The sequence below is a fragment of the Rana temporaria genome, chromosome 10 (assembly GCF_905171775.1).
Source record: "Rana temporaria chromosome 10, aRanTem1.1, whole genome shotgun sequence".
In the NCBI taxonomy this organism is placed as follows: domain Eukaryota; kingdom Metazoa; phylum Chordata; class Amphibia; order Anura; family Ranidae; genus Rana; species Rana temporaria.
Window position 1 is genome coordinate 133636770 of NC_053498.1, and position 15465 is coordinate 133652234.

The 15465-nt window shown below is 42.2% G+C and overlaps 1 protein-coding gene across 1 annotated transcript; it reads right to left on the reverse strand.

Annotated features, from left to right (window-relative positions):
* Window positions 1-649: 649 nt before the first annotated feature.
* Window positions 650-13494, reverse strand: LOC120915642 (indolethylamine N-methyltransferase-like). Its single transcript, XM_040326312.1, has 3 exons — window positions 13289-13494; window positions 7355-7562; window positions 650-1228 (listed from the first exon to the last, which is right to left on the reverse strand). The coding sequence occupies exons 1-3, from the start codon at window positions 13437-13439 to the stop codon at window positions 805-807; spliced, it is 783 nt and encodes a 260-aa protein (XP_040182246.1). The 5' UTR covers window positions 13440-13494; the 3' UTR covers window positions 650-804.
* Window positions 13495-15465: the final 1971 nt, after the last annotated feature.

The window sequence follows — 15465 nt, forward strand, 5'->3', positions numbered from 1 at the left end:
GACAGATGATTCTGATTACCCTGTATGAAGAGTAGTACCAGTCTGGAGTTACCTATACATCGCTTTGCATTTATTGCTTTTCGGTGAGTGCGTACCCCAGAGGGGGCTTATTTTGTCCCACGTGGTGTCTTCTAAGGAACTCGGGTGGAAGGTGCTTGCTATCTGTTTTCTTCCTGTTTGGACACTATGGACTTTTCCCTATCATACTGATACACTCTTCATTGTGCACTAAGTGTAGAAGTGGTTCCTTTTTGGGATCTACGCTAGAACTAACCACTACTAGCGCTGTTTGTGATTTTTACTATTTTGACAATTTAATGTTTTTATAGTGTGTAATCTCTTTTTATATAGAACTAAAAACGTGTATGCACTTTAAAAGTAACATAGGAGGGGAGGGTTGGGAATGGGATGGATGGATATTTTTAACTTATGCAATTAATTTTTTGTATGCACATAAAATGCACTGAGTATAAAATATGGATTTGTATTTTTTCTGCTGTATTTGTATGGAAACAATAAAAAAAAGTATTGAATTAAAAAAAAAAAAAGGTTAGGCTAGGCCGCCCTAAAGTTAGGCCAATGTACGTGAATCTACCTATTTGTATACATAAAAGGTTTACGATATTGTTCCAAGACAAGTCAACACACATTTATATTCTGAATGATCTTTATTAAGATAGCGATATTTGATAACACAATTTCACACAGATTATTGCAAAATAACATTACTGACTTTAGCACAACTGCTGTGATTTGTGACTCCCATTAGTAGTTCATTACATAATTCTATTTGGCTCCAATCATCTACTCCCCTTTGCATCCTACAATGAATATAAAAGCTTTATAATCAATGATATCGCTGACATTGCTTCTCCTCTGCACTGCACAGTAATCAATGACTAAACCCACCTTACCAAAGGCGTTTTTCACAAACTCCTCATTATATTTAAAACAATGGAACCGTTCTGTTCCAGCAGTCCAGTAAGTTGTATCTAATGCCCCAATAAGTATTAGCTGGCCTCCGGGTTTTAGCAGCTTTATTATCTTCTCCAGATTCTTCATGTATTCATCTTCATTTTTACTGATAACTTCCAGTATCCACACACTGATAATACAATCAGCAAGTGGTAGTAGCACCGGGGAAGTTATGTTTTCTTGTTCAAAATCACATTTCAAAATCTGCATGATGGACGACCTTAGGCGCATTTCTTTCTCCTGAAGTTGATCTCTAAAAGGAAAAAATACATAATATGGACATTACAGGAAAGATTCAAATATACAGTGATGTGGTGTGACGAGCAACTCTGCCAACATTCAGTTAGACTGTAATTTGACAAATTAAAATAAAATTGTCATACTAGTGTAGCATCAGTGGCGGCTGGTGCTCAAAATTTTTTGGGGGGCACAAACGTAAAAAAAAAAACAAGCTTTACTGTGCCCATCAAATGCTGCCACTGTGCCATCAATTGTCACCACTGTGCCATGCCATCAAATGCAGTCACTGTGCCATGCCAAACGCAGCCACTGTGGCATCAATTGTCACCACTGTGCCATGCCATCAAATGCAGCCACTGTGCCATCAATTGTCACCACTGTGCCATGCCATCAAATGCAGTCACTGTGCCATGCCATCAAACGCAGCCGCTGTGCCATGCCATCAAACGCAGTCACTGTGCCATGCCATCAAACGCAGCTACTGTGCCATGCCATCAAACGCAGTCGCTGTGCCATGCCATCAAACGCAGTCACTGTGCCATGCCATCAAACACAGCCACTGTGCCATCAATTGTCACCACTGTGCCATGCTATCAAACGCAGCCACTGTGTCCCTCAATTGTCGCCACTGTGTCAATTGTCACCACTATGCCCTTTAATTGTCGCCACTGTGCCCATTGTTGCCACTGTGCATGTCACTGTGCCCTTTAACCACTTAAGCCCAGGACCATTTTGCAGCTAAATGCCCAGGCCAGGTTTTGCGATTCGGCACTGCGTTGCTTTAACAGACAATTGCGCGGTCGTGCAACGTGGCATCCCAAACAAAATTGGCGTCCTTTTTTCCCCACAAATAGAGATTTCTTTTGGTGGTATTTGATCACCTCTGCGGTTTTTATTTTTTGCGCTATAAACAAAAATAGAGCGACAATTTTGAAAAAAATTCAATATTTTTTACTTTTTGCTGTAATAAATATCCCCCAAAAACATATATAAAATTGTTTTTTTCCTCAGTTTAGGCCGATACGTATTCTTCTACCTATTTTTGGTAAACAAAATCGCATAAAAGCGTTTATCGATTGGTTTGCGCAAAATTTATAGCGTTTACAAAATAGGGGATAGTTTTATTGCATTTTTATTAATTTTTTTTTTTACTACTATTGGCGGCGATCAGCGATTTTTTCCGTGACTGCGAAATAATGGCGGACACTTCGGACAATTTTGACACATTTTTGGGACCATTGTTATTTTCACAGCAAAAAATGCATTTAATTTGCATTGTTTATTGTGAAAATGACAGTTGCAGTTTGGGAGTTAACCACAGGGGGCGCTGTAGGAGTTAGGGTTCACCTAGTGTGAGTTTACAACTGTAGGGGGATGTGGCTGTAGGATTGACGTCATCGATCGAGTCTCCCTTATATAAGGGATCACTCGATCGATACGCCGCCACAGTGAAGCACGGGGAAGCCGTGTTTACATACGGCTCTCCCCATTCTTCAGCTCCGGGGAGCGATCGCGATGGAGCGGCTATAAACGAATAGCCGCACCGTCGTCCCGGATCGCTCCCCGAGGGAATCCGCCCGCCGCACGCAGCGGGGGGGGGGGTCCCGATCGGAGCCCCCACCCGCTAGAAGGCAGGGACGTATATATACACCCATCTGCCTGTCCGTGCCATTTTGCGGACGTATATAGTCGTGCGGCGGGCGTTAAGGGGTTAAAGGGTCACTAAAGGAAAAACATTTTTTTTTGCTAAAATGACTGTTTACAGGGTATAGAGACATAATAGTTAACTGATTCCTTTTAAAAATGATTAAAAATAGATAAAAACCATTCATATAATGTACCTGCAGTTTAGTTTCGTTTTTGCTGTTGTTTCCTGGTTCTCTGATGTACAGAGCTAGTAGAGGGCAGTGATGGATTGTAAAACGAAACTGATTGGTGCTGAGGGGTTTTAGACACACAGTAATCACACCTCCTTGATTAGTGACCACAGTGAGAAATCTCCCAGTACTGTGGTCATCAGGAAACAGACAACCAGGAAGTGTCCAGAACAAAGAGGAATTACAGCAACATCAAAGCAAAAACGAACAATGAGGACATGAAACCAGGACTGCAGTAATGTAAAGGAAACTATTTAGCTAATTTTTTTTTTCCTTTAGTGACCCTTTAATTGTTGCCACTGTGCCCATTGTCACTACTGTGCCCATTGATGCCACTGTGCCCTTTGTCGCCACTGTGCCCTTTGATGCCACTGTGCCCTTTGTCGCCCATTGTACATTATAGAGGCTTATTTACACTGATCCTATATGAATAACATTGCTCTGTGTAATATGCTCATTATAGAGGGTCATTTATTCTGATCATGTCTAATGAAAAAAAATGTCGTTTTTGAAAACGTCATTTAAAATGATCATGTGTGGGGAAAACTTTGTTTTATGTCTTCTGAAAAACGACAAAAAAAAAAAATTCGAACATGCTTGAATTTTTTGTGTCGTTTTTCAAAATGTTGTTTTTTGTGTCAATTAAAGCGGTTCTCCACCCTAAAGTGGAGTCCCGCTGATCGGAACCCTCCCCCCCTCCGGTGTCACATTTGACACCTTTCAGGGGGGAGGGGGGTGCAGACACCTGTCTAAAGACAGGTATTTGCACCCACTTCCGGCCACCCGATACAGGCAAAAGACGAGTTTTTCTGACTTCCCGTCTGTCGCCCGTTGTGTGCTGGGAACACTCGGCTCCCAGCACACAGCGGGAGCCAATCGGCGGGCGCAGCGCGACTCGCGCATGCGCCGTAGGGAACCGGGCAGTGAAGCCGCAGCGCTTCACTTCCTGGTTCCCTCAGCGTGGATGGCGGGGGGAGCAGCAGGGTGACGAGCGATCGCTCGTGCTCTGCTGCGATCAGCGCTGGACTCCAGGACAGGTAAGTGTCCTAATATTAAAAGTCAGCAGCTGCAGTATTTGTAGCTGCTGGCTTTTAATATTTTTTCCCCGTGGCACATCCGCTTTAAAATGATAGTGTGTGGGCAAAACGACGTTTAAAATTACGTTTTTAAACCGGCGCATGCTCAGAAGCAAGTTATGGAAAAGAGTGCTGAACGTAACCGCGCTTTGCTAGAGCATTTTGAAAAAAACGATGGTGTGTAGGCAACGTCGTTTTTGAAAATGAAGTTTCAAAAACGTTGTTTTATTTCATGATTTAAAACTTCGTTTTTTTTCATCACAAAAAACGACCGTCTGTACGCGGCATTAGAATAGCACTGCTCTGTTTAATGTGTACATTATAGAGGCTGATTCACCCTGATCATGTCTGGGAATAGCATTGCTTAATATGTACATTATAGAGGCTCATTACATCATAGAATAACATTGCACAATGTAATATGTACATTATAGAGACTGATTTACCCTGATCATGTCTACGAATAGCATTGCACTGTGTAATAGAGGCTGGTCATGTCTGGGAATAGCATTGCACTGTGTAATAGAGGCTGATCATGTCTGGGAATAGCATTGCACTGTGTAATAGAGGCTGATCATGTCTGGGAATAGCATTGCACTGTGTAATAGAGGCTGATCATGTCTGGGAATAGCATTGCACTGTGTAATAGAGGCTGATCATGTCTGGGAATAGTATTGCACTGTGTAACAGAGGCTGATCATGTCTGGGAATAGTATTGCACTGTGTAACAGAGGCTGATCATGTCTGGGAATAGCATTGCACTGTGTAATAGAGGCTGATCATGTCTGGGAATAGCATTGCACTGTGTAATAGAGGCTGATCATGTCTGGGAATAGTATTGCACTGTGTAATAGAGGCTGATCATGTCTGGGAATAGCATTGCACTGTGTAATAGAGGCTGATCATGTCTGGGAATAGCATTGCACTGTGTAATAGAGGCTGATCATGTCTGGGAATAGCATTGCACTGTGTAATAGAGGCTGATCATGTCTGGGAATAGCATTGCACTGTGTAATAGAGGCTGATCATGTCTGGGAATAGTATTGCACTGTGTAACAGAGGCTGATCATGTCTGGGAATAGCATTGCACTGTGTAATAGAGGCTGATCATGTCTGGCAATAGCATTGCACTGTGTAACAGAGGCTGATCATGTCTACGAATAGCATTGCACTGTGTAACAGAGGCTGATCATGTCTGGGAATAGCATTGCTCTGTGTAATAGAGGCTGGTCATGTCTGGGAATAGCATTGCTCTGTGTAATATGTACATTATAGAGGCTGATTTACTATATCTCGTTGGCTTTGCAAACTGTGACTTTCTATACTGGGAATGTGATGAGAAGGACAGCTGTACATTTCAGCCCCTGTCTGTACACAGGGATGTCCATTTAATTGCAATCACAGTAATTAATATCCCCTTCGCATGTTATGTTCCCCTACAATTACAGATGTGATGGGAATAAAATAAAATCAGGTTTTCATGACATGATTGATCACAGCACCACTGTACCCATTGATGCCACTGTAAAATGCACTTACCTTTCTGCTTCCATGTCCCTCGATGTCTTGAATCTTCTCCCGCCTTGGTGACGCTTCAGCCAATCAGGTTACCTGTACCCCTATTGACTTCAACACAGTTAAAAACCTTTGTCTGCATTAGGGACACCCAAGCTGATGTCTATCAGAAAAACTAGAGAGAGCTGGAACTGCTGAACTCCAAGGAGTCACTAATTTAAGTCCTATACATAAGTTACAGATTGAGCTATTAAAGTAGAAGTCCAATCAAATACTTTCTAAACTTCAACCTGCTCCCACTTTTATTCCAAGCATTATAATAACTACCCTGTAAAGGAAAGATGTCTATACTTACCTAGTCTGAAGGTGCTCTGGTCCGGTCACATGATCTTCTCAGCAGTCGGCTTCCTTGGAGAGGAGAGATCGCCGACAACGGCTGCAGTGCCTGGGTGGTGACATCTCCCATAGGCTTCATAGTAGAGGAAAATGCTCTGGTTGGTCACATGTTACGAGTAATCACTGCTTAAGGTTGGGCTCCAGCTGTACCATCTTCTGCATAATACCAGGTACCAGACATGTGCACACTGAAATTTTTTGATTTGGAATTTCGTTTTCGTCAAAAAATTAAAATGATTTAGTTACTTCTGAAATTTGTTTTTATTTATTTTGTTTCATTAAAAAATGCATTCGTAAAATCCAAATTAATTAAGGTTGAATCTGTCAATTGAAGGCTTATGGTGTCTGTCAAATGTTCTAAGATTTGACGGAGAAGCTAAATTGTACAATGCCGCAATCGTACATTTCCAGTCGAATGTTCTGCCCACAAGCTATATTAGAATTCTAATGTTGTATGACTAGTAATGATAATATTTATTAATTATTAGTACTAGTCAGCCAACATTAAAATTCTTCTATAGCCTATGGGTGGAGCATTTGACCATAAATGTCCGCTCGTGGCGATCGTATGTTTTTAGCTGCTTCGTCAAATCTTCATGTCTCTATAATGTCGACTCTTTTCTCTCTATGTTGAATCTTCATGTCTCTATAATGTTGTTGAATCTTTCCTCTCTATGTAGAATAATCTCGGACTAATAGAGTTAGGTTAGGCACATTCAACCGCAGATTCAATAGACACAGATCGCTATTGTCACCGTCATGTCGAATCTTCTATCTATATCCAACTGTTGTCGCAACGAAACAAAAAAAAAAGGATTTTTTATGTCGGATCTTTTGGATTTCAGACTCTGCACATTCGTTATTGTTTGTTAAAACGAACGCAAAAATCCCTGAAATTTGACGAAAATGAATGCACATGTCTACCAGGTATCGGGCCTGTTCGTTATTGGCTTCACAGTAGAGGAAAGGGTCTGGTCGGCCACACATCCGATAATATCACCTTAATTTAGACATATATTTATATTTTCCCTCAATTGTATATTGTAAAGTGCCTATTTGGAATATGTCTTCTTGTCCCTCTATACATTGCAAAGCGCTGCATAAACTGTTGGCGCTATATAAATCGTGTATAATAATAATAATAATAAAAACATGAAAAAAAAGTTTGTATTTTAAACGTAATAAATGAAATATACTCGAAAACAATAGAAAGTTGCCTTTAAAGAAACAATATTCTGCAACCTAAAATGCAAAAATTAGAAAGGGACAAGTCACCTCGTTCCTTCTAACTCAGCCGCGGCTGATGATGTATGCGACCAATCATATGCTCCGGTACGGTCATGTAGCCATCTGTTCAGTTCCATGATACATCTCTCTTGGAATTTTAATAGGACTATTTTTTTGAAGAAATTGGAGGCGGAAAAAAGATGGTGAATGAAGGAACCAAGGCTGATATCAATCAAAAACGTACCCTTAACTCGACCTGCAGGAATATTAGAGATTCAGATGTTATCTTACCCGAAACTATTTTCACTGCCAAAACAGAGATTTCACATTTTCATAACATTTGGCATTTAATGACAGTGCTAGGTGAAAATAGCTTTAATAAATTGTTCCCAACCAATATATAATATGGCTCTCGGATTTCCTGCCCTGCCAGCCACCATTATATGTCACATTATCCTCCATATATGAAAGCACCAGATGAGCAATGAGCTGGGAAAGAGAGAGAGAGAGAGAGAGAGAGAGAGAGAGAGAGAGAGAGAGAGAGAGAGAGTAAGGAGGAGAGTATAGGGGTCAGAGGGCCAGTTGCAGAGAAACAGTCACTTTGCTCTACATCTGTTCTGATCATTTTTTAGGCTCCATTCACACTTGTGCGACTTCAAAATTGTGTGATTTCCACTGCGATTTTACAGTGTGACTTGATGTGACTTTGATGCCACTTTGGACAAGTGCAACTTTGCTGCGACTCTGGCTTTGACCGTGTGACTGCGTGTGCTCTACAAAGTTGCACACGCATGCATATGATTCAGGTGTGACTTTCATGCAACTTTTGAGGGTTTACATTGAAGTCTATGGCCCTCATGTTGCATGAAAGTCTGACCAAAGTAGTACAGTAGTAGTTCACTTAAAAGTCATTGTGACTTTAAGGCTTCATGCACACAGTGCGTTAAAAAAAAAAACAAGCTGCAAAGCCAGTACCGACACCAGGAAAAACGCGCTTTTAGAAGAGATTTGCATTGGTGTTAATGCCTATTTAGCTGTGTTTAGCTGCCTTAGCTTTTAGCAGTGTTTCTCTACCCTCTTCTATTTTCCACTTCCAAATCCAATTGCTACAGCTTAACCACTTTAGCCCCAGAGGATTTGACTGCCAAATGACCGGGCCTTTTTTTGCGATTCGGCACTACGTCTCTTTAACTGACAATTGCGCGGTCGTACGACGTGGCTCCCAAACAAAATTGACGTACTTTTTTTCCTACAAATAGAGCTTTCTTTTGGTGGTATTTGATCACCTTTGCAGTTTTAATTTTTTGCGCTATAAACAAAAAAAGAGCGACAATTTAAAAAAAAAGCTATATTTTTAACTTTTTGCTATAATAAATATCCCCCAAAAAGTATATAAAAAAACAAATTTCTTTCTCCGTTTAGGCCGATATATATTCTTCTACATATTTTTGGTAAAAAAAAATCGCAATAAGCGTATATTGATTGGTTTGTGCAAAAGTTATAGGGCCAGATTCAGCAATAACTGTGGCGGCGTAACGTATCGTCTTCACGTTACACCGCCGCAAGTTTTCAGCGCAAGCACTTGCGTGTAAACTTACGGCGGTGTATCGTAAAGACGTCCGGCGCAAGCCCGCCTAATTCAAATGGGGCGTGTACCATTTAAATTAGGCGTGCTCCCGCGCCGAACGTTCTGCGCATGCTCCGTTTGGAAATTTCCCGACGTGCTTTGCGCGAAATTACGGCGCCCCGACGTGTTTGTGAATGGCGACGTGCGTAACGTACTTACGCCGAAAAAAAAATTAAAATTTGACGCGGGAACGACGGCCATACTTTAACATGGCTGGTGTAAAGTTAAGGCATGAAAAAGCAGCCTTAACTTTGCGACGGGAAAAAACTACTTGCGACGACGTAACGCACGCGAGTACCTTCGTGGATCGCCGTAAAAGCTAATTTGCATACCCGACGCTGGAAAACGACGCAAACTCCACCCAGCGGTGGCCGAAGTATTGCAGCCTAAGATCCGAAGGCGTACGAAGCCGTAAGCCTATCGGATCTTAGCCAAATGCCGTTGTATCTTGTTTGTGAATCACAAATTAAGATATGACGCGGCAAATTTGAAAATACGCCGGAGTATCAGTAGATCTGGCCCATAGTATCTACAAAATAGGCATTTTTATTAATATTTTCTGTGATTTTTATTGTGATTGCGACATTATGGTGGACACATCAGACACTTGTGACGCTATTTTGGGACCATTGTCCTTTATACAGCGATCAGTGCTATAAAAATGCACTGATTACTGTGTAAATGACACTGGCAGGGAAGGGGTCAACCACTAGGAGGCGAGGAAGGGGTTAAGTGTGTCCTATGGAGTGATTCTAACTGTGGTGGGATGGGATACCAGTGACATGACACTGATCACTGCTCCAGATGACAGGGAGCAGTAGATCAGCTGTCACAAGGCAGAACAGTGAAATGCCTTGTTTACATAGGCATTTCCCTGTTCTGCATCTCTGCGACACAATTGGGGGACACCGGTGGACATTGAGTCCGCCGGTCCTGGGGGCATGGCCACGGAGCTTGCGGCAGGGGTGCACGTGCGCCCGCACTGTGGCAAATTCAAAGGGATGTACAGTTACGTCCCTTTGCGCAGCCGTGCCATTCTGCCAATGTAAATGTACATGCGGCGGTCGACAAGTGGTTAAAAACTATTGACGTGGCCTAACGCTGTATACAGCATTAACATGCGTTTAGCCGCATCAGGCATTTTTACAGCTGTAATGCTGCTGCTCAAGAATGCGCTGGCCTTGGGGTTTTTTGCAGCTTGCAAACGCCTATGCCACTAAAAGCTACTAAAAGCCTATGTGGACACATAGAATAACATGGAGAGACATTTTTAATCTGTAAAAAATAAATTAAAAAAGCCTGACACTCCATAAAAGCGGAAGGAAACAAGTCCTGTGTGCATGAGTCTTAAGTCACACAAATATAAACGGTACTCATTGGAAAACATGGGGTGCAACTTGTCATGTGACTTTGGGGTCTAAAAGTTGCATGACAAGTCCTACAAGTGTAAACTGGGCCTTAAAGATAGAAAACAAAATCTTGAAGTTGTTGTTTGCCTCCCATGGAAGTGGCACCCAAGACAGCTTTTCACAATAAAATGTTTTTTTAAACCCACTGGAGAAGTTTCTAAGAATTATTTCTAGAACCCAACTTTGATTTTTATTTGTCTAAATTCTTATCCTGGACTTGCTTACTCCAGGAACATTAATTACCCAAAAGTAGACTTCATTCAACCAATTATACTAAATCAGACGGCGATTGGTGGCTCCAGAGGAAACTTTTTTTGTGTTGATCTTTGTTATTTCTTTACAAATTAAAACAAATTTCATGTATCTTAGTGATATAAAATATCAATCAAATCAATTTCAATTACAGGTTGTAACACAACAAAATGTGGTAGAGCCCAAATTGAGGTGAATAACTTTTTCTATAGAAACAACTTGATTTTTGAGCAGTAAATAAGGCAATAGGAAGCTGTGAGGACAGAACTATGGGGATTCCCACTTATGAGAGTGATACTCTGAGGCTGCGTACACACGGTCGGTCCATCCGATGAGAACGGTCCTAAGGATCGTTCTCATTGGTTAACCGATGAACCTGACAGATGGTCTGATGTGCCTACACACCATAGGTTAAATAACCGATCGCGTCAGAACGCGGTGACGTAAAACAAGTTCAATGCTTCCTAGCATGCGTCGACTTGATTCTGAGCATGCGTGGATTTTTAACCGATGCATACTAACCGTCGGATTTGATCGGTTAGGTGTCCATCGGTTCAATTTTAAAGCAAGTTCTACATTTTTTGACCGAAGGATAACTGACCGATGGGGCCCACACACGGTCGGTTTGGTCCGATAAAAAGGTCCTTCAGTCCGTTTTCATCGGTTTTGACCGACCGTGTGTACGCGGCCTAAGGCCTCGTACACACGATAGGTTAACCAGAGGACAGCGGTCTGATGGACCGTTTTCATCGGTCCAAACCGATCGTGTGTAGGCCCCATAGGTTATTTAACCTTAGGTTAAAAAAAGCCAACTTGCTTTAAAATAACCTATGGATTTCTAACCGATGGGGAAAAACTAGGGTTGTCCCGATATCACTTTTTTAGGACCGAGTACAAGTACCGATACTTTTTTTCAAGTACTCGCCGATACCGATTACCGATACTTTTTTTTAATGTCATGTGTCAGTATATTTTTATTTTTTACAATTTAAATATTTCACAATTTTTTTGTTGCTTTTTTACAATGCTTTCTTGGGGGGGGGGTGGATGTGTCAGTGTGTTTTTTTATTTTAATATATGTTATTATTTACAATTAATTATTTTTATTATTTATTGCCATTTTTTTTCTTAGCCCTGTTGGGGGGCTTTGGTGAGATATCAGGGGTCATAACAGACCTCTGACATCTCACCTTTGAGACAGAGAAAGAGACTAAGGACACAGATTCCCCAGTCCCTTTCTCAGCTGCACTGGAAATGAATGGACAGGAGACAGAGGCTCCTATCCATCCATAAACTGAAGCATCGTAAACACAGTTTACAATGCTCAGTCATATGAATGGACAGAGTCAGTGATCACTGACTCTGTTCATTCGGAAAAGGTAGGAGCTGGGTTTAGCAGCTCCTACCGCCGCTCTCCATCCTGACAGAGGTGGCCGAGGAGGACACGGAGGGGGGACACAGATTAAGGAGGGGGGAAGCAGCCGCACGGAGGGGGGGACACAGATCACGGAGGGGGAAGCAGCGGCACAGAGGGGGGACACAGATCACGGAGGGGGGAAGCAGCGGCACGGAGGGGGGACACAGATCACGGAGGGGAAAGCAGCGGCACGAAGGGGGGACACAGATCACGGAGGGGGGAAGCAGCGGCACGGAGGGGGGACACAGATCACGGACGGGGGAAGCAGCAGCACGGAGGGGGAGAACAGAGGACGGCAGCGGCATGGAGGGGGAGAACAGAGGACGGCAACGGCACGGAGGGGGAGAGCAAAACAGCAGCAGCACGGAGGGGGAGAGCAGAACGGCAGCAGCACGGAGGGGGAGAACAGAGTGGCAGTGGCACGGAGGGGGGACACAGGAGCATGGAGGGAGACTCAGGTATCGGTAAAGTATCAGAGCATTTTCCCAGAGTACAAGTACTCGGGGAAATGCTTGGTATCGGTTCCGATACCAATACTAGTATCGGTATCAGGACACGACCATCGGTTAAAAATCCACACATGCTCAGAATCAAGTCGACGCATGCTTGGAAGCATTGAACTTCGTTATTTTCAGCACGTCGTTGTGTTTTACATCACCGCGTTCAGACACAATCGTTTTTTTAACTGATGTTGTGTAGGCACGACGGACCATCAGTCAGCTTCATCGGTTAACCTATGACAACGGTCCTTCAGACCATTGTCCTCTGGTTAACCTATCGTGTGTACGAGGCCTAATGCCCTGTACACACGATCGGTTCGTCTGATGAAAACGGTCCGTTTTTATCGGACAAACCGATCGTGTGTGGGCCCCATATTTTTTTTTTCCCATCGGGGAAATAAAAATAGAACCTGTTTTAAAATTTTCTGATGATTAAAAAACCGATAGAAAAAAACGATCGTCTGTGGGGAAATCCATCGGTCAAAAATCCACGCATTCTCAGAATCAAGTCGACGCATGCTCGGAAGCATTGAACTTAATTTTTCTCTGCACGTCGTTGTGTTTTACGTCACCGCGTTGGACACGATCGGATTTTTAAATGATGGTGTGTAGGGAAGACTGATGAAAGTCAGCTTCATCGGATATCTGATGAAAAAATCCATCGGCCCGTTTTCATCGGATGAACCGATCGTGTGTACGGGGCATTAGATTTATTAACAAAATTATAATGTACATTAGTCTTTTTTGGTTGAAAATATCAATCTATGCTGTACATACCGGTGCTGAGCAGATAGTGAAAACACGCCATTGGAAATGTTATAGTATCCTCTGCAAAGACCATGTCCTTCTTATTAGAGAAATATAAATCCAGATAGTGTCTGGAATCCATTCCATGTTGATGATAGAGTTTAGGTGTTGTGGAATCCATCGTCCTGCAATGCTGAACTTCACCTCTTTGATTTCTGCTTTCAACTAAGCTTTATTGTTTGAGTTCTATTTATATTCTTTTGAAATCAGGTGTTTACATTTTATTGTAATGTAATCATAAAATATATTTATAAAGCAGTCATGAGGATAGTGATGACTGAGGTATGATTGTCACCTGTGTTTGCAAAGGTTTAACCACTTTAAGCCCAGGCTTTTTTTTATATTTGTTGTTTTCAAGTAAAAATCTGTGTTTTTTGCTAGAAAATTACTTAGAACACCCAAATATTATACAGACGGGAAAGAAATTATTTGATCCCTTGAAGATTTTGTACGTTTGCTCACTTACAAAGAAATGAAGGGTCTATAATTGTTATCATAGGTGTATTGTAAAAGATAGAGATAGAATTTGAACATCACCAACTCCATGAGGTAGAGAATACTTTGATAATTTGTTTTACCAATTTTATTGGTCTAATGCCCCATACACACCAGAGGATATCCGCTGGAAACGGTCCGCCGGACCGTTCCCAGCGGATAAATCCTCTGGCGGATTTGGATCTGATGGCTGTACTCACCATCAGATCGAAATCCGCGCGGAATACATCCGCGGTGACGCGTCGAGCCGTCGCCGCGACGATGATGCGGCGACGTGCGCAACGCTGGAAGGTAATTACTTCCACGCATGCGTCGAATCATTACGACACATGCGATGGAGGGGAGCGGACGGACTGATCCGGTGAGTCTGTACAGACGACCGGATCAGTCCGCTGGACTGGATACCAGCGGATAAATTTCTTCTTCTTCTTCTTTCTTCTGATTTTTATCCGCTGGAAATCCGTCGGCTGGAGAAATCTCCGCCGAAAAATGTCCGCTAGGCCGTAAACACACGACCGGATTTGTCTGCTGGAACTGATCCGCGGATCAATCCCAGCGGATACATCCGGTCGTGTGTACGGGGCCTAAGACACGGCCTGGCCTATTACATCTTGTATTTACCCTAATTTCTGTTCATTTACATAGTTATGTAGTTTATAATGTTGAAAAAAATACATCCAGTTAAACCTATGTAGTGTAATTTTTATTCTCCAACAGTCCCGGCAGGGCACTTTCACACTGAGCAGCAACGGGCATCGGCAGTAAATCGCCGCTATTTGTAGCAGCACTTTACCGTTGTTTTAGCAGGGCTTTTCGGACACTAGCGGGATGCTTTTAACCCCCGCTAGTAGCCGAAAAGGGGTTAAAAGTGGTGGCAAAGCATCGCTGCAATGCCATTTTGCCAGCTGCCGTTTTTTTCAATGACTTTTCTCTGTATGACCCGACAATTCATTACAGCCGCGAGTGCTTTTAAATTACTTTTTTTCCTTCAGAAATTGAATTTTGTGCAGGGACAGTTCTAAACACGGGAAACATGCGCTAATTTACAGACATACTATAGACACCCAGCAGGTATGAAATTTAAAGGAATATTCACTTTTATTGTTTCACTTTAAGCATTATTAAATTCACTGCTCCCGAGAAAAAACTGCAGTTTTTAAAACCTTTTTTGCATTGATACATGTCCCCTGGGGCAGGACCCGGGGGACAAAACACTTTTTAGAACAATAACTTGCATATTAGCCTTTAAAATGTGCACTTTTCTCACGTTCGAGTCCCATAGACTTTAATGGTGTTTGAATGTTCGCGTGAACTTTTGGTCTGTTCGCATGTTCTGGATGAGAACCGAACCGGGGGGTGTTCGGCTCATCCCTAGTCCTGTACAACACTTATCAATGTAATCTCTTCTATATTTTTTCTCCTCACAAACTTTTAATAATGTTTAGGTATTGAACCTGATAATGTAATTTTTTTTATGTTGTCTAACATGTTATCCATGCACTGTATCTAATATTGTATTTTTATATAATCTTTATCCATATTCTAATGAAAGGGACACAGTAAATGTCCTGAAATGCATTGGTTATCAATAAATAGATATATTGTATACATAAAAGGTTTACAATATTGTTCCAAGACAAGTCAACACACAA

Coding starts and splice junctions, on each gene's coding strand:
- LOC120915642 (XM_040326312.1), bottom strand. CDS start 13,439: ATGGATTCCACAACACCTAAACTCTATCATCAACATGGAATGGATTCC. Junction 7,563..13,288: donor TCACTATCTGCTCAGCACCG/GTATGTACAGCA, acceptor ATATTCCTGCAG/GTCGAGTTAAGGGTACGTTT. Junction 1,229..7,354: donor GCTGAGTTAGAAGGAACGAG/GTGACTTGTCCC, acceptor TTTTCCTTTTAG/AGATCAACTTCAGGAGAAAG.